Source organism: Hypanus sabinus, chromosome 9 (assembly GCF_030144855.1).
Source record: "Hypanus sabinus isolate sHypSab1 chromosome 9, sHypSab1.hap1, whole genome shotgun sequence".
Taxonomy (NCBI): Eukaryota; Metazoa; Chordata; class Chondrichthyes; order Myliobatiformes; family Dasyatidae; genus Hypanus; species Hypanus sabinus.
The window spans coordinates 4832962-4852445 of record NC_082714.1 but is presented as its reverse complement, the minus strand read 5'-3'; the positions used below and the strand labels follow the sequence as shown (position 1 = coordinate 4852445).

General features: G+C 48.8%; 1 protein-coding gene across 1 annotated transcript in view; it reads left to right on the top strand.

Moving 5' to 3' along the window:
* Positions 1-3683: 3683 nt before the first annotated feature.
* Positions 3684-19484, top strand: part of trap1 (TNF receptor-associated protein 1) — a 49412-nt gene continuing 33611 nt past the window's right edge. Inside the window, exons 1-6 of the mRNA XM_059978906.1 lie at positions 3684-3841; positions 9873-10037; positions 10801-10883; positions 10983-11123; positions 13419-13490; positions 15760-15920. Coding sequence (XP_059834889.1) covers positions 3748-3841; positions 9873-10037; positions 10801-10883; positions 10983-11123; positions 13419-13490; positions 15760-15920 — 716 coding nt within the window. The 5' untranslated portion in view covers positions 3684-3747. The remainder of the gene's footprint in view (positions 3842-9872; positions 10038-10800; positions 10884-10982; positions 11124-13418; positions 13491-15759; positions 15921-19484) is intronic.

Below are 19484 nucleotides of genomic sequence, written 5' to 3'. Positions count from 1 at the left end.
CTAAGAAACTGGTGCAGGGGGCAAGGGTTTCAGATTTCTGAATCACGGGGTAAGGTATGAGCTGTACAAAAATGACAGGTTACTTTTGAACTCGAGGGATCAATATCCTTGTAGGTCGGTTGGGGAGGATTTAACTAATCTGGCCAGGAGGATGGGAACCGGAGTGATAGGGCTGAGGATGGGACAGTAGCAGAGGCAGTGTATGCGAGGCCACGCAGGTGAGAGTCAAAATCACAGTCAGTGGGATGAGTTGCACGAGGACAAAAATTATAAATGGTGACACATACAGGACTGAAGGTGTTGAACCTGAATGCACACAGTATATGGAATAAAGTCGATGAACTTGTAGCACAGTTAGAGACTGGCAGGTAAAATGTTGGCATTATTGAGACGTGGCTGAAAGAAGATTATTGCTGGGAACTTAATATCCAAGGATACACATTGTATCAAAAGGACAGGCAAGTAGGCAAAGGGGGTGGCGTGGCTCTGTTGGTTTAAAAAAAAAGTGAAGTCAAATCCTAATAGGTGACATAGATCAAAAGATGTAGAATCCTTGTGGATAGAGTTAAGAAATTGCAAGGGTAAAAAGACCCTGACAGGACTTAAATACAATTCCCTGGCATCTGAACAGTAGCCAGGATGTTCGCTACAAATTACAACTGGAAATAGAAAAGGCATGTAAAAGGGTAATGTTACGATAGTCATGGGGAGATTTCAGTATGTAAGTAGATTGGAAATATCAAGTTGGTGCTGGATCCCAATTCTGGATAGGGTGTTATGTAATGAACCAGATTTGATTAGGAAGCTTAAGGAAAAGGAATCTTCAGGAGGCAGTGATCACGATAGAATTCACTCTGCAATTTGTGAGGGAGAAGCTAAAGTCAAATATATCAGTATTACAGTGGAGAAAAGGGAATTACAGAGGTATGAGAGAGGAGCTGGCCAGTGTTGATTGGAAGGGGACACGAGCAGGGAGAACAGCAATGGCTGGAGTTACTGGGAGCAATTCAGAAGGCACAGAAAAAAGACGCATTCCACAGATGAAGTATTCTAAAGAGAGGACGAGGCAACCATGGGAAACAAGGGAAATCAAAGACAGTATAAAAGCAAAAAAGTGGGCATATAATAGTGCAAAAATTAATGGAAAGTTAGATTTAAAAGTTTTCAAAAATGAATAGTAGAAAAGCCATAAAGAGAGAAAAGATGAAATATGAAGGTAAGCTAGCCAATGATATAAAGAGTTTTAAGGTATATAAAGAGTAAGAGATACTGGACCATTTGAAAATAATGCTGGAGAGGTAGCAACGGGAAACGAAAAAATGGCGGAGGAACTTAGTACTGTGAATATTTTGTGCCAATCTTCTCTGTTACAGACGCTGTATGTCAGAAGTTTGAGTATTGGGGGACAGAAGTGAGTGTCATTGCAGGATAGACAAAGGAGAGTCAGTGGATGTTGTTTGTTTAGGTTTTCAGAAGACCTTTAACAAGGCGTTACATATGAGGCTGCTTAACAGGATAAGAGCCCGTGGTTTTACAGGAAAGATTCTAGCATGGATAGAGCAGTAGCTGATTGGCAGGAGGCAAAAAGTGGGAATAAAGGGAGCCTTTTCTAGTTGGCTGCCAGTGACTAGTGGTGTTCCATAGGGGTCTGTGTTGGGACCCATTCTTTTCATGTTATATGTCAACTATTTGGATAATGGAATTGATGGCTTTGTGATCAAATTTGCAGACAATATGAAGATAAGTAGAGGGACAGGTAGTTCTGAGGAAGAAGAGGGAATCGGACAGATTGGGTGCACAGGTAAATAAATGGCAGATGGAATACACGGTCCAGAAATGTGCGGTCATGCACTTTGGTAGAAGGATTAAAGAAAGAGGCTAATTTCTAAATGGGGAGAAAATTCAAAAATCTGAGAGGCAAAGGGACTTAGGAGTCCTTGTGCGGGACTCCCTAAAGGTGAACATGCAGGTCCAGTTGGTGGTGAGGAAAGTAAGTACAATATTAGTGTTCAATTTGAGAGGACTAGAATGCAAATGCTGATAAGGCATCAGTCAGACCGCACTTGGAGTATTGTGAGCAGTTCTGGGCTCCTCATCTGTCCTGGCATTGGAGAGGGTCCAGAGGAGGTTCGCAAGAATTAATCTGGGAATGAAAGGGTTAATATTTGAGGAGCGTTTGAAGGCTCTAGGCCTGTACTGACTGGAATTTAGAAGAATGAGAGGGGATCTCATTGAAATCTATCGAATATTGAAAAACCACGATAAGGTGGATGTGGAGAGTCTAAGACCAGAGTGGACAGACTCAGAATAGAAAGATGTCCCTTTGGAACAGAGAGGAAAGATTTCTTTAGCCGCAGGGTGGTGAATCTGTGGAATTCATTGTTACAGGTGGCTGTGGAGGCCGTCATTGGGTATATTTATGGCAGATGCTGTTAGGATGTCGGGATGTCAAGGGTTACGGAGAAAAGACAGGAGAATGGGGTTGAGAAGATAATAAATCAGTCATGTTAGAATGGCAGAGCAGACTCGATGGGCTGAATGGCCTCATTCTGGTCTTTCTCGTGGTCTAATTGAAATTAAAGTGCTTTAATTGGATACTCTTTAACACCAGACTACTTTCTTCACCAGGAATCTTCTTACACCTGCTGACATCTACAGGCCAATATGGAAAATTGCCCAGGCTCATCTCTGCAGAAAATCTGATCAGCTATTCACACCAGTAACAAAATTACCCCCATGAACGAAGCCGTGGCTTTGGGAGATCTCAGGCAGCAGGCTGAGTTCAAGCAGAGGCAGGAGTACTCCAGGATCAGGTTTAATGTCACTGACACTAAAGTGATTCCACAACCTACAGACTCACTTTCAAGGATTCATCTCATGTTCTCGATATTTATTTATTGCTTGCTTGTTTGTTTCTTACCTTTGTATTTGCAGTTTGTTCGTGATGTTGGGTGCAGTCTTTCTTTGATGCTATTGTGTTTCATGGATTTTATATGGTGACATATATACACTTAGATAAATTGAACTTTGAAACACAGAGAAATGTGTCATTTGTGTCAGAGACCAACCTGGTCTGATGATGTCAGTCACACTTGCCAGTGTATGTTACAGGCTGCTGTCTCTCTCGCTCTCTCTGTCCGCTTAGGGCGCCAACAAAGCCTACCCACAACTCACTAATCCTAACTGTACATCTTTGGACTGTGGGAGGAAACCAGAGCGCCCGGAGGAAACCCAAGTTAAAAAAAAACAACCCTGACAATTGTGGTTGTTGGGGGTGAGTCAGCCAGGAGCCCGGGAAGTTCCTCTGCACAAAGTCTGGCCCTCGGTGCCTTGGGTCACTCTCGTCAACTCCTCAGCAAGTGAAGCATCCATGTTTCAATGCATCTGAGTATGGAGGCTTAGGATGATGAAGAGCAAAGGGGTTGATACAAACGGCTCATTTCACTATTTTCTCTATGTACATTTACAAATAAAAGAAAGTAACATCAGATACCAGTGGCCCTCTGCGCAGGGGAGATGTGTAACCGCCTTGATTTTCAGTGGCATTATCATTCCCAGATTCTCTACCAATACCTGGGGTCTCCACTGACCAGAAACCGAGACGATCCCGGACATCAGAGTCGGACGTTCGAAGGTTTTTTCACTGATTTATTTTTCCGGTTTCCAAACAGGCGCCAAGCGGGCAGCCCTAGTGGGACCGAGGCCGCCGCCTACCAGGAAGGTCCTGAATGTCAGTAACGCGACAGCATGGCGCAGAGCAGGTTGACCCGTGCGGCTCTGGCGGCGGTTCGGCGGGTGGCCCGGGTCCGGACCCCGGGGCCTTGGGGCAGCGGCACCGCCGGTCAGTGACCCCGGGGGGGTGGGCATGGAGGGAGGGTGGATGAGGACGAAGGGGAAGAGATAGAGGAGGTTAAGGGAGTGAGGGGGAGTAAGGGAGGTAGGGACGGTAAATGAGAGCGAATTGGAGGTGGGGAAGGTGAATGAGGGAGGTGGGGGAGTAGAATCACTCGACTCAGGAGCAGAAAATATCTCTGGAGGATTCCAGTGGAAGCAGGCATTTGGTCCGTGCCATGCCAACCGAGGTCCCCCTCGAAACTGGTTTTATTTGCCTGTGTTTGGCCCAGATCCTTCCGGAGCAGGGGTCTCCAAACTTTTTATGCCACGGACCAATACCGTTAACCGAGGGTTCTGTGGACCCTTGCTGTAAACCTTTCCTATCCGTGTACCTATCTGTCATGTCTATTAAATGTTGTCAGTGTACCTGGTTGAATTATTCCCTCTGGCAGTTTGCTCCAAGTACAGAACTAGCCACCTAACGGGTAAAAAAAATTGCCCCAGCAGTACACATTAAATTCTTTCCAGCTCGTCTGAAAACCTGGGATGGTTTAAGATCACTTGTCCTAATTTCCAGTGAAAAAAGTCATAGAGCGTTACAGTGCAGAAATAAGCTATTTGGCCCATCTAGTCTGTGCCAAACTGTTTTCATCCTGCTCAGCTTCTCTTCCTTGCTCAGAACCTCGAATCCAAGCAACATCCTCATAAATCTCTGTAATTTTTCCAGCTCACTGGCATCTTTCCTACAACAAGGTGACCAAAAGTGGACACACTTCTCTGAGTGCAGCCTTGCCATTACCTTGTACAACTGCAACATAACTTCACAGTTCCTTGACTCATTGTTCTGACTGATGAAGGCCAGCGTGCCCAACATCACCCCCCCCCCCTTCTACCCGTGATACCACTTCCAGGGAACCATGTGCATGTATTCCAATGTCCCTCTGTCCTACAGCAATCTTATCTCCACTGTGAAAGACTTACCCTCATTGTCTTCGCAAAGTGTAACACCTCAACTTATCCGAATTGAATTGCATTTGTCATTCCGCAGCCCACTTACCCAGGTGATCAAGGACCCTCAGCTTCTGTGGGGGAGGTCGTGTGGAATCAAGATCCTGCGAAGGGCCGAGCGGTTCCTCCAGCTGTCTGAAGGATTCCATAAGACATAGGAGCAGAATTAAGCCATTCAGCCCATTAAGTCTGCTCCACCATTCCACCACGGCTGATTTATTATCCCTCTCAACCCCATTCTCCTGCCTTCTTCCTGTAACCATTGATGTGCTGATTATTCAAAAATCTATTGATCTTTGCTTAAATATACCTAATAACTTGGCATCCACAGCCATTTGTGGCAATGAATTCCATGGACTCATTGCCCTCTGGTTAAAGAAATTCCTCTTTACTCTTCATCTTTGTTCTAAATGGACATCCCTGTACTCTGAGGATGCATCCTCTGGTCCTAGACTCTCCCGTTACTGAAAATGCCCTCACGGAATCATTCAATGCCACCGCCTCCCTTTCCTGCCCCAAAACTCCTCACAAGATTATGAGTCCTCTGGAAATGAACGCAGGTGTCCTCCACTTTACGAATGTTCGCTTTACGCCACTTCACTTTTACAAAAGACCTACATTAGTAAGCAAACACGAGGAAATCTGCAGATGATGGAAATTCAAACAACAACACACACAAAATGCTGGTGGAACACAGCAGGCCAGGCAGCATCTATAAGGAGAAGCGCTGTCGACGTTTCGGCCGAGACCCTTCATCAGGACACAAGGATGTCATGAAAAGCTTGTCTTACAGGTCCTTTCTTTACATCGGGATAGAGCAAAATAAAACAATAACAATGCAGAATAAAGTATAACAGCTACAGAGAAAGTGCAGTGGAAACGGAGGTCTCGGCCCGAAACGTCAACAGCACTTCTCCCTATAGATGCTGCCTGGCCTGCTGTGTTCCACCAGCATTTTGTGTGTGTTGTTGTTCCTACATTAATAACCTGTTTTTGCGTTACAAAGAAGATTTTCGCTTTTACTAACATTTTTCCCATATAAATTAATGGTTCTTTGCTTTACACCATTACAGCTTAAAGTTTCATAGGAACGCTCTACCTTTGCAAAGGGGAGGGAGGGACACCTGTGCTAACATCGTATTTTTGTAACATCGTATAAGATGTGCTAACATCTTTACCATCGACTCAACCTGCAAGTTAACTTTTAAGGAATCCTACACAAAAACCCTTTGCACTTCTGATTTATGAATTATTTCCCTGTTAAGAAAGCAGTCTTATGCCTTCATTCCTTCTACCAAAGTGCATAACAGTACGCTTACCTACACAGTACAGTGGATTCCAATTCATTGGGACACATTGAAACCAGTAAGTTTTGGCCTAATTAAGCCAAAATTTAATGGAAATAGTTACAAAGGTATAAAAAAGACAAATTACTGTTTAACGGAGTAACAAATTATGTATTTAAGTGAAATACAGAGCAAATGAGAGCACTTATCAGTAGTATAAAACTATTAGTTCCTAATACCTTTCGTTAGAGGAATTCATCCAGTTTATGCTGCCTTGTTTTTTCAATTGACTGTAATGAACAGAATTAGTGCAGACACCCAGTGTAGATCACGAACGGCCTTCACACAAAGCCTTTGATGATTGCATCCTCCAAAACTTCATTTTCATTGTAACGATGAAGATATCTTCAAATTCTTCATAGTTCCTAACTTGTTGAAGTGAAATTGTTTTATTTTCACTTACAGCCATTTAAGAATTGAATTGACTTTACTACTTAACTCCTTTGTATACATGAGGATTAAAAATCTTTACGTCTCCACTCAAATGTGCAATTTACAGTAATTTATAATAAATAGTATGTACAACGGGACAGTCAGTATAACATAGAAGTACAGTTGTATCAGCGTGAATGAATCAGTCTGATGGCCTGGTGGAAGAAGCTGTCCTGGAGCCTGTTGGTCCTGGCTTTTATGCCGTGGTACCATTTCCTGGATGGTAGCAGCTGGAATAGATTGTGGTTGGGGTGATCTGAGTCAATGATCCTTTGGGCCATCTTTACACACCTGTCCTTGTAAATGTCCTGAATCACGGGAAGTTCACATCTACAGATGTGCTGGGCTGTCCGCACCACTCTTTGCAGAGTCCTGTGATTGAGGGAGGTACAGTTTCCATACTAGGCAGTGATGCAGCCAGTCAGGATGCTCACAATTGTGCCCCTGTAGAAAGTTCATAGAATTTGGGGGCCCATACCAAACTTCCTCAACCATATAAGGTGAAAGAGGCACTGTTGTGAGACCACGTGAGGTCCTCGGTGATGTGGATGCCGAGGAACTTAAAGCTGATCACCCTCTCAACCCCAGATCCATTGATGTCAATAGGGGTGAGCCCGTCTCCATTCCTCCTGTGATCCACAACCAGCTCCTTTGTTTTTGCGACATTGAGGAAGAGGTTGTTTTCTTGACATCACTGTGTCAGGGTGATGACTTCTCTGTAGGCTGCCTTGTTATTATTTGAGATTAGGCCAATTAATGCAGTGTCATCAGCAAATTAGCAGATTGGAGCTGTGGGTGGTGACACAGTCATGGGTGTACAGAGAGCAAAGGAGGGGGCTTAGTACACAGCCCCAAAAGGCACCTGTGTTGAGAGTCAGAGGGTTGGAGGTGAGGGAGCCCATACTTATCACCTGCTGGTGATCTGACAGGAAGTCCAGGATCCAGCTGCACAAGGCAGGGTCAAGGCCGAGGTCCCAGAGCTTCTTGTTGAGCCTGGATGGAACTATAGTGTTGAATGCTGAACTGTAGTTCAAGAACAGCATTCTCATATAAACATCTTTCTTCTCTAGATGTGTAAGGACAGTGTGTAGAGCTGTGGCTATTGTGTCATCTGTTGGTCAGTTGTGTCGGTAGGTGAATTGTAGGGGTCCACTGTGGGTGGTAGCATACCGCAGATGTCATCCTTGACCAGCCCCTCTAAGCATTTGCTATTATTGAGGTGAGTGTGACAGGATGCCAGTTGTTCAGACATGTTACCTGGGTCTTTTTAGGTACAGGGACAGTGGTGGATGTTTTGAAGCAGGAGGGCACTCTACACTGGGAGAGGGAGAGATTAGAAATGTCTGTAAACACACCTGCCCGTTGTGCCGTACTCGCCCTGGGACGCCGTCTGTTCCCGCCACTTTGTGACTCCAACCACCAGAAACAGCTGTGCCGGTTGCATCAGGAGCTCAGTAATGGCTATGTTGAATCGAGCGTCAAAAAGATTTAACTCATTTGGGAGAGAGGCGGCGATGTTGGAAGCTCCACTGCGTTTAACTTTGAAGTTTGTGATGGTGTGCAGGCCTGTCACAAGTTGTGTGTGTTGTCAGTGGAGAGTTGAGTCTTGAATCTGGTCTCTATATTGTGGTTTCGCTGCCTCGATGACTTTGTGTAGATTGTAGCTGCATTTCCTGAGTTCCTGTTGGTCACTGGCAGCGTAAGCTCTGTCGCGCAGTCAGTGCTGCTCACACAGAACTGTTGATCCAGAGTCTCTGATTCGGGAAGACCCTGACTGACTTCTAGCGAACAGCATCCTCGATGAAATTCGTGACCCCTTCCATGAACTCATCACGAAAGACATTGCAGTCGACATCATCGACGCAGTCCTGTAGCATGGAGGCTGATTGGTTGGACCAACAGTGGACAGTTTGAACTATGACCGCCTCTTGCTTCAACTTCTGCCGGTACTTTGGCACCAGAAACTGGAGGAGTGGCATGATTTTCCAAATGGAGGGCGGAGGAGTGCTTGCAGAAGGGAGGGTAGCAGTGATGGAGTGTGCGGTCTGCCTGTGCGCTCACCCGGATGTGTTGGCAAAACTTCGGAGAGACTTTAGTCAGCAACGCTCAACTAAAGTCACCGGCAACAATGAAGGCAGCCTCTATGTGTGCAGTGTCCAGCATTTTCATGGTCTTGTACAGCTCCTTGAGAGCCAAGTCAGTATCAGCCAGCAGTGGAATGTACACCGCTGTAATGATAACAGCTGTGAACTGCCTAGGCAGCCAGTAGGGTCTGCACTGCAGCACCAGGTATTCCAGGTCTGGGGAACCAAAGGATTTGAGTGCATGCACATTCCGCAGGTCACACCAAGCATTGTTGACTATGAAGCGTACCCTTCCTCTTTTACTCTTCCCAGTGAGGTTTTTCAATCTGTCTACCCGGAACAGGGAGAACGCAGAGGGCTTAATGGCATGGTGCGGTATTTCCTCCGTCAGCCAGGTCTCCACGAAGCACAAAACATTGCTCTCCTTTGTTTCCCACTGATAGGAGATTCTGACTCTCAGTTCACAAAGCTTTGTTATCCAGGGACTGAATGTTAGCCAGGAGTATGCTAGGGAGCAGCGATCGATTTGGACGCCATCTCAGCCTCGCCAGGTTGCCGGTGCTTCTTTCAAAGTAGTGGTGGTGTAAGAGATGAGTCTCCCATGGATCACACAAGCAGGGGATCCCAGAGTAGGAAAAGCAGCACATAATGGGTAAATGCCATCTTTCGGATGTTCAGAAGAGTCAGTCTATCGTATCTGATGTGACTATCAGCTGCTTGAACAAGAAATGCGAAGGAAATCAAAGAAATCAAAATATACTGTAAAGTTGGAATGGATCTCAGAACACGGTGCCATTCTGACAACAGTTCTGAATTGTCTTACTGCTTATTTCTCGCCAACAATCAGTGACAAAAATCACTGCTTTTTGAACACAAGCACACACAACTGATGTTCAGTGGAAGCACAGTAGCGTCTAATGTCATGCAAGTGCACGTGATGGGCGCTTGTTAGGAGCTGGTTGGCTGCAGTCTCCTGTTCCATTTAAGTGGCACGGTGTCCCAAATAAACAAAGGGAATCCTGGCTATTTTCTCAATGCTTTTGTTCTTTAAGAGTTGTCCCAAATACATGGAGGCAGCTGCCCTGATTAACTGGAATCCACTGTACTGTTTTCCATCTGCCACTTTGTTGCAGTCTCACTGACATCCTGTCACTGTTCCTTTCTGCAGGGAAGGAGACTTGGGAGCTGCAGGCTACAGCTTTTCTGGGGCACCATTGGAGATGTGTCCCCACCACCCGATGCCAGTCCTGGCGCCTGTACAGCACGCAGTCAGCGCACACTCAGGAGGGAGAGGCCCTGCATAGCATCATTACCGACTCCGAGAATGTGGAAGGTGGGAGTTTGAAGCCCTGTCCTGTGAGATTCTAGATTGTTTAATGTCACTTCCAGTACACGAGTGTAAAGGAGAACAAAATATTTGTTACTCTAGATCCAATGCAGCACAAAAAAACACAATAGCAAAAATCATAAGAACACAATATCTAAAAAAAACACTGCGATAAATAGAAATACACCAGCTAGCTTATGTACAGAGATTGGTTGTATGTCCATAAAGTGACACTAGGCACAGGAGTGACTGACAGGAAATGATAAAGTAGTGGTGATTGGGGGTGTGGAGGTGTTGATCAGCCTTACTGCTTGGGGAAAGTAACTGATTTGAGTCTGGTGGTCCTAGAATGAATGGTACATAGCCTTCTTCCTGCTGGGAGTGGGACAAACAGTCTGTAAGCAGGGTGGGTGGGATTCTTCCCGATGTTACTGGCACCTCTGTGTACGTCTGTCCTTGGTGGGTATGTTGGTTTGTTTGGGCTGTTTTAACTTCCTCTTGTTGAGCCTTCCTGTCGGTCACAGTGATGCAGCTTGTCAGCATGCTCTCTACCCAGCTCTCGTTTTCCACCCACGTACCTGGTTAGTGGCTGCAAACCAGAGGACCACCAGCTTATCTCGTTTAACAAGACCCTCTTGTATTTTCCGATGGCTTCCGACCCTCTCCTTGACCTTCCTGTGGAAGGGCAACTGCCCTGCTTCCTCAGTCCTCCCGCTTTTAATTTCTGTCACTCTGTTTAACTCTTGTTTCTCACCTGGCTCGTCCACAGGATCTTTTTCCAAGTATGAATTTCAGGCCGAGACAAAGAAGCTTCTGGATATAGTGGCCCGCTCCCTGTACTCTGAGAAGGAGGTAAGAGCCTCCCTTGTTCTCGGGGCTTGTCTGGCTTTCTTGCTGTGGATTTTGTTGTTGCTCCACCTGACCGAGTCTTTAACCCACTGACAATCACAGGTATTCATTCGAGAGCTGATATCAAATGGGAGCGATGCCCTTGAGAAGCTTCGTCACAGAATGCTGAGCAGTACACGGGAGCAGGGTCCTCTGGAGATTCACCTGCAGACTAACACCGAGAAGGGAACTCTAACCATTCAGGTGAGGACTGCCCCAGCACTCCTGGTCCAACTCATTTCATCATGTCCATTGAAGCATCCCCGGCCCCATTTGTGTTAACAACCAACACAACCTGAGGATGTGCTGGGGGCAGCCCTCAAGTGACACCATATGTCAAGCCCCACTGTAAGATATAGGAGCAGATTAGGCCATTTGGCCCCTCAAGTCTGCTCTGCCATTCCTTCATGGCTGATTTATTATTCCTCAACCCCATTCTCTTGCCTTCTCCCGTAACCTTTGATGCCCTGAATAATCAAGAACCTATTGATTTCCATTTTAAATATACCCAATTGGTTGGCCTCCACAGCTGCCTGAGTCAATGAATTCCACAGATTCCCCACCCTCTAGCTGAAGAAATTTATCCTCATCTCCGTTCTAAATGAATGTCCTTCAATTCTGAATCTGTGCCTCTGGTCCTAGACTCTCACTACAGGAAAATTCCTCTTCACGTCCAGGCCTTTTAATATTCGATAGGTTTCTCATTCTTCTCAACTCCGGTGAGTACAGGCCCAGAGCCATCAAACACTCCCCCTACGTTAACACCTGCTTTTCTGGAATCTTTTTGTTAACCTCTTCTGGGCCCTCTCCAATGCCAGCACATCTTTTCTTAAATAAGGGTTCCAAATGCAGTCTGCCTTATGAAGCCTCAGCTTTACATCCTTGCTTTTATATTCTAGACCTCTCAAAGTGAAGACTAAGATCACATTTGTCTTCATCAGTTAATCTTCAGTGAATCCTCCCAAGTCGCTTTGCACCTCTGATTTTTGAATTTTCTTCCTATTTATAAAATAGTCCAGACCATTCTTCCTTCTACCACAGCCCATGACCATGTACTTCCTACTCTACGTTCAATCTGCTACTTTGCTCATTCCCCCAATCTGCTTATGCCCTTTTGCAGGCACCCTGCTTCCTTGGCACCACTGTCAGTGTTTGGTTTTGACATCTTCTCTTTAGAATACATCTGTATCTTTTGGATGTATCTATCCTGTGTTTTCCAGATTACCAAGGTGTGTTATCTCATATTAAGATCACTGTCTCCTTGAGGGGTCCTTTACCATAAGCTCCCTAATCAAATCTGGGTTGTTACACAGCACCCAATCCGGAATTGCCATTCCCCCAGTGGGCTCAGCAACAAGCTGGTCTGAGAATCCATCCTGTAGGCATTGTACAAATTCCTTTTCTTGGGACCCTGCACCTGATTTTCCCAATTCTCCTGCTTATTGAAGTCCCTGATCACTATTATAACATTGCTCATTTTACCTGCCTTTTCTATCTCACATTATAATTGTATCGCACATCTTGGCTACTATTTGCATATCAAGATCTTTTTACCCTTGCGGTTTCTTAGCTACCCACAGGGATTCGACACCTTCTGATCCTATGTCACCTCTTTCTAAAGATTTAATTTCATTTTGTACCGTCAGAGCCATTCCACCCCCTCTGCCAATCTGGCTATCCTTTTGATACAATGTGTATCTTTGGATGCTGAACTCCCAACTATGATCATTCAGTCACAACTCTGATGCCCACAACATCATTCCTGCCAATTTCTAACTCTGCTACAAGATCATCTACCTTATTCCGTATACTTTTTTTGTGTGAATTTAGATATAACAACTTCAGTCCTGTATTCTTCTCTCTTTTTGATTTTGGCCTCCTGTTGCATTTTATCTCATCCCACTGACTGGCAATGTTGCCCTATCATCTACCTCTCTCCCCCCTCCCACTCTCCCTCTCTTCCTCCCCCCTTCATTAATCGTGCATGTTTGGCAGTAAAATACAAGCAACAGTTAAAATAAGCCTTTTCCCCACTCCCAATCCTTCCTCCCAAGTACAGGCCATACCTGGGCCTCCAACCTCCAAACTTACAGAGGCTTCAATCTTCAGGCCTTGACCTCTGGACTCCCGACCCCAGGACTCACTGAATTATGGGAGTGGAGGGTCACAGTCCTTGTCGATGGGTTTCGCTGGTCTTTGTTTTCGGTGCCTGCTGCCTGACATCCGCCGTGGGGATCTTTGACCATGGAGTGTTCCGACCCCAACCCATTATTGATGGTTGATCCCAACCTCTAACTCTCCCTAATCTGACTCCTGACTCCCCACACTATCCACAAAACCAATCCTACGAACCTAAAACACTATCTGAGCTGTGAATCCTCTTCCCACTGTCCAGTGTCTCCCAACCGTCCTCGCCTCGTCCACCCCCCTTCTCTCTCACCAGTGTCTACAGGGGCAGTGCTTGCATTCAGACCGTTAACACGTCATTCACTCTGACAGGACACGGGCATCGGGATGAGCAGGGACGAACTCGTTCAGAATCTGGGAACTATCGCACACTCTGGGTCAAAGGTAGGAGAGCCACTTTGTCTCCTGCAGCCAATACTGTCCAACTCTCGCTCCCTCTTGCTCTACATCCTTGGAAAGTCGTCTGTTGTTTCTCAGACCCCACCTAACCCAAACCTGCGCGATCAATTTGGTGATCTTGATCCAGGCGTACTGCAGAAGTCACAAATGAGGCATAAAACTCAGCGGTTATGGCCATTTTTATTAAGTGATGGCAAGAACAAAGAACGAACAAACAAAAAGCAGCTGTGGTTGTCTCAGACAAGAGTTAAAACTGGAAAAAATTATTGAAGGATTCCACGTATCATCGTGTTGTATGACGTTGGTGATCAAGGGATTGTTACCTGTGGGAAACCCCTTCGCAGTGTTTGTCTTTCCATGACCACCATTGATCTTGGCAAATTTTTCTACACAAGTCCTTTACCATTGCCGCCTTCTGGCAGTGTCTACAAGACAGCTGACCCTCGACATTATCAATACTCTTCAGAGATCATCTGACTGGCGTCAGTGGTCGCATAACCAGGACTTCCACCACCTCCCATTCCTTCACGTGACCCTGATTGGGGGCTAAACAGGTGCTACACCTTGCCCAAGGGTGGCCTGCAGGCGAGTGGAGGGAAGGAGCGCCTTACATCTCTGTTTAGTAGAGGCGTATCTCCACCCCACCACCCGTGCACTGATAGAGATGATTATATAGAAACTTCTTTTTAAATTTTATTTTTATTTGGGATAAGGCAATCACAAGTATTTTACATATAAAGCCTTTTCCATTTTTTATATCTGCATAAATCTATATATAATTATACATTCACAAGTACACACTGAGATGATATTAAAAGAAAAATAATTAGGCATTTAACTATATATTTATATGCAATTGTAATTCCACACTATTAAACTAACAATAATTGTTAAAAAATTAGTAATAATAGTGGTTGAATAATAATTTCCATGTATCTCTTATCATCCATTTCTTTCTTGTCCAAAATAATGTGTGTAACCCTGGGTAACTTCCATCATAGGTGTTTGTATCTTAATACATTCATGTTTGCTCCTACCCACAAACATACTTATCCAATTCCTGTGTACTTATTTACTTCAAATTATTTTTTTTCCCCAAAATCTTTTCCTTGTGTTAATTCCATGTTTTCCAGAAATAAAACAATGAGCATTCAAACCAAGGGAGCTTACGTTAACACTATTACTATGTTGATGAGGAAAGCAGAATGAACCATTCGGAGAATCATCTAAATTCTGCTCACATCGGGGTTATAAATTCAATCCATTTATTGATAAAATATTTCTTCTTGAATTTTCAGGGAGTAAGTCATCTTTTCCATTTTAAATATTCCCAAAATAATTTCATGCCAATCTTCCAAAGTAAGTGATACTGGATTTGGCCTCTTTCTGGTGATTGTTTTCTTAACTGCCGCTAAAAGGGCCTGCAGCAACTTTATATCTTCTGTTCCGAAAACAATACATACCCCAAGTAGAGAGTCACAAAGCCCAGAGGTATCTATCTTAAACACCTTAACTAATGGACTATATAGAAAGTATTAACAAGTACAGGCAAGCTGAACTACAAGAAAAATACTGGAAAATGAACAATTCTACACCCTAATTAAAAACACAAAATGCTGGCAGAACTCAGTAGGTCAGACAACATCAATGGGAGGAGATAGCGACGACATTTCGGGCCAAAACCCTTCATCAGGAGGGTTTCATCAACTCCTCCCATAGATGCTGTCTGGCCTGCTGAGTTCTGCCAGCATTTTGTGTTTTTATTTCCAGCATCAGCAGATTCACTCGTGTTGCCTTTGAATTCTACACCCAAATCCATTACTGTTCACAAGTTCAAGTGACTTTATCATCAGATTACATATGTCACCATATACAACCAAAAACTTTTTTTTTCCTTGCGGGCATTCTCAGTAAATCCAAGATCCACAATAGAATTGGTGAAGGGCGGTACCTTTCAGATCAGGGACCTGTAGCACTGGGAGTAGGTTGCCTGCATGATCATCAGAGAGAGGGATGTGAAGGAGTGAGGAGGGCTGGCTGCAAACACAGTGAGCTGGGTCCCAGCCGAGAAATGTCTTCCCTGAGAACCTTTCATTGTTCACTTGCATCGTTTGTGTTAACAACCAACATGAGCTCAAGATGTGCTGGGGCAGTGCCCAAGTGTCACCACACAATCTCGTGGCAACGTGGCATGCCCGCAGTGTTCAGCGGCAGCACCCCCACTGACGTCTCTCTGTCCCCTCGCTGAGCTCAGGTTTTCCTCGATACCCTGAGGGACCAGGCGGAAAGCAAGTCTGGCATCATCGGCCAGTTCGGGGTCGGCTTCTACTCGGCGTTCATGGTGGCCGATAAGGTGGAGGTGTTCACGCGCTCGGCGCAGGAGGACGGCCCTGCGTACAGATGGACCTCGGACGGGTGAGGAGACTGGCATTTCGTACGGTGGGGTAGTGGGTTTGGTCCCTGACAGCGGCCGTAGGGCAGGTCGCAGGTTCATACTCAACACGGGTCACACGGAGATGGTGAGTGACGACCCTGACAGAGAGAATGGAATAGAGTCTACAGCCCATCAGAGCTTCCCCCACCTTCATCCAACCCCTCCCTCCCCTCGGTCATCCACCCCTTAGTCATCACACCCCTCTCTCCCCTCGGTCATCACCCCCCTCCACACTCCTCCCTCCCCTCGGTCATCCTCCCCTTAGTCATCACACCCCTCTCTCCCCTCGGTCATCACCCCCCTCCACACTCCTCCCTCCCCTCGGTCATTCACCCCTTAGTCATCACACCCCTCTCTCCCCTCGGTCATCACTCCCCTCCACACTCCTCCCTCCCCTCGGTCATTCACCCCTTAGTCATCACACCCCTCTCTCCCCTCGGTCATCACTCCCCTCCACACTCCTCCCTCCCCTCGGTCATCCACCCCTCCCTCCCCTTAGTCATCACCTTCATCCACACCCCTCCCTCCCCTCGGTCATCCTCCCCTTAGTCATCACACCCCTCTCTCCCCTCGGTCATCACCCCCCTCCACACTCCTCCCTCCCCTCGGTCATCCACCCCTCCCTCCCCTCGGTCATCCACCCCTCCCTCCCCTTAGTCATCACCTTCATCCACACCCCTCCCTCCCCTCGGTCATCACCCCCCTCCACACCCCTCCCTCCCCTCGGTCATCCACCCCTCCCTCCCCTCGGTCATCCTCCCCTTAGTCATCACCTTCATCCACACCCTTCCCTCCCCTCGGTCATCCACCCCTCCCTCCCCTCGGTCATCACCCCCCTCCACACCCCTCCCTCCCCTCGGTCATCACCCCCCTCCACACCCCTCCCTCCCCTCGGTCATCCACCCCTCCCTCCCCTCGGTCATCCTCCCCTTAGTCATCACCCCCCCCTCCACACCCCTCCCTCCCCTCGGTCATCCACCCCTCCCTCCCCTCGGTCATCTACCCCTCCCTCCCCTCAGTCATCCACCCCTCCCTCCCCTTAGTCATCACCTTCATCCACACCCCTCCCTCCCCTCGGTCATCCACCCCTCCCTCCCCTCGGTCATCCACCCCTCCCTCCCCTCGGTCATCCTCCCCTTAGTCATCACCCCCCCCTCCACACCCCTCCCTCCCCTCGGTCATCCACCCCTCCCTCCCCTTAGTCATCACCTTCATCCACACCCCTCCCTCCCCTTGGTCATCACCCCCCTCCACACCCCTCCCTCCCCTCGGTCATCCTCCCCTTAGTCATCACCCCCCCCTCCACACCCCTCCCTCCCCTTAGTCATCACCTTCATCCACACCCCTCCCTCCCCTCGGTCATCACCCCCCTCCACACCCCTCCCTCCCCTCGGTCATCCTCCCCTTAGTCATCACCTTCATCCACACCCCTCTCTCCCCTCGGTCATCACCCCCCTCCACACTCCTCCCTCCCCTCGGTCATCCACCCCTCCCTCCCCTTAGTCATCACCTTCATCCACACCCCTCCCTCCCCTCGGTCATCACCCCCCTCCACACCCCTCCCTCCCCTCGGTCATCCTCCCCTTAGTCATCACCCCCCCCCTCCACACCCCTCCCTCCCCTCGGTCATCCACCCCTCCCTCCCCTTAGTCATCACCTTCATCCACACCCCTCCCTCCCCTCGGTCATCACCCCCCTCCACACCCCTCCCTCCCCTCGGTCATCCACCCCTCCCTCCCCTCGGTCATCCTCCCCTTAGTCATCACCTTCATCCACACCCCTCCCTCCCCTCGGTCATCCTCCCCTTAGTCATCACCTTCATCCACACCCTTCCCTCCCCTCGGTCATCCACCCCTCCCTCCCCTCGGTCATCACCCCCCTCCACACCCCTCCCTCCCCTCGGTCATCACCCCCCTCCACACCCCTCCCTCCCCTCGGTCATCCACCCCCTCCCTCCCCTCGGTCATCCTCCCCTTAGTCATCACCCCCCCCTCCACACCCCTCCCTCCCCTCGGTCATCCACCCCTCCCTCCCCTCGGTCATCTACCCCTCCCTCCCCTCAGTCATCCACCCCTCCCTCCCCTTAGTCATCACCTTCATCCACACCCCTCCCTCCCCTCGGTCATCACCCCCCTCCACACCCCTCCCTCCCCTCGGTCATCCTCCCCTTAGTCATCACCCCCCCCTCCACACCCCTCCCTCCCCTCGGTCATCCACCCCTCCCTCCCCTCGGTCATCTACCCCTCCCTCCCCTCAGTCATCCACCCCTCCCTCCCCTTAGTCATCACCTTCATCCACACCCCTCCCTCCCCTCGGTCATCACCTTCATCCACACCCCTCTCTCCCCTCGGTCATCCACCCCTCCCTCCCCTCAGTCATCCACCCCTCCCTCCCCTTAGTCATCACCTTCATCCACACCCCTCTCTCCCCTCGGTCATCCTCCCCTTAGTCATCACCTTCATCCACACCCTTCCCTCCCCTCGGTCATCCACCCCTCCCTCCCCTCGGTCATCCACCCCTCCCTCCCCTCGGTCATCTACCCCTCCCTCCCCTCAGTCATCCACCCCTCCCTCCCCTTAGTCATCACCTTCATCCACACCCCTCTCTCCCCTCGGTCATCACCCCCCTCCACACCCCTCTCTCCCCTCGGTCATCACACCCCTCCCTCCCCTCGGTCATCACCCCCCTCCACACCCCTCTCTCCCCTCGGTCATCACCCCCCTCCACACCCCTCTCTCCCCTCGGTCATCACCCCCCTCCACACCCCTCTCTCCCCTCGGTCATCACCCCCCTCCACACCCCTCCCTCCCCTCAGTCATCACACCCCTCTCTCCCCTCGGTCATCACCCCCCTCCACACTCCTCCCTCCCCTCGGTCATCACACTCCTCCCTCCCCTTAGTCATCACCTTCATCCACACCCCTCCTTCCCCTCGGTCATCCTCCCCTTAGTCATCACCTTCATCCACACCCTTCCCTCCCCTCGGTCATCCACCCCTTAGTCATCACCTTCATCCACACCCCTCCCTCCCCTCGGTCATCCTCCCCTTAGTCATCACCCCCCCCTCCACACCCCTCCCTCCCCTCGGTCATCCACCCCTCCCTCCCCTCTGTCATCACACTCCTCCCTCCCCTCGGTCATCACACTCCTCCCTCCCCTCGGTCATCACACCCCTCCCTCCCCTCTGTCATCACACTCCTCCCTCCCCTCGGTCATCACACTCCTCCCTCCCCTCGGTCATCATACCCCTCCCTCCCCTCGGTCATCCTCCCCTCCCTCCCCTTAGTCATCACACCCCTCCTTCCCCTCGGTCATCCACCCCTCCACACTCCTCCCTCCCCTCGGTCATCATACCCCTCCCTCCCCTCGGTCATCCACCCCTCCCTCCCCTTAGTCATCACCCCCCCTCCACACCCCTCCCTCCCCTCAGTCATCCACCCCTCCCTCCCCTCGGTCATCACCCCCCCTCCACACCCCTCCCTCCCCTTGGTCATCACCCCCCCTCCACACTCCTCCCTCCCCTCGGTCATCCACCCCTCCCTCCCC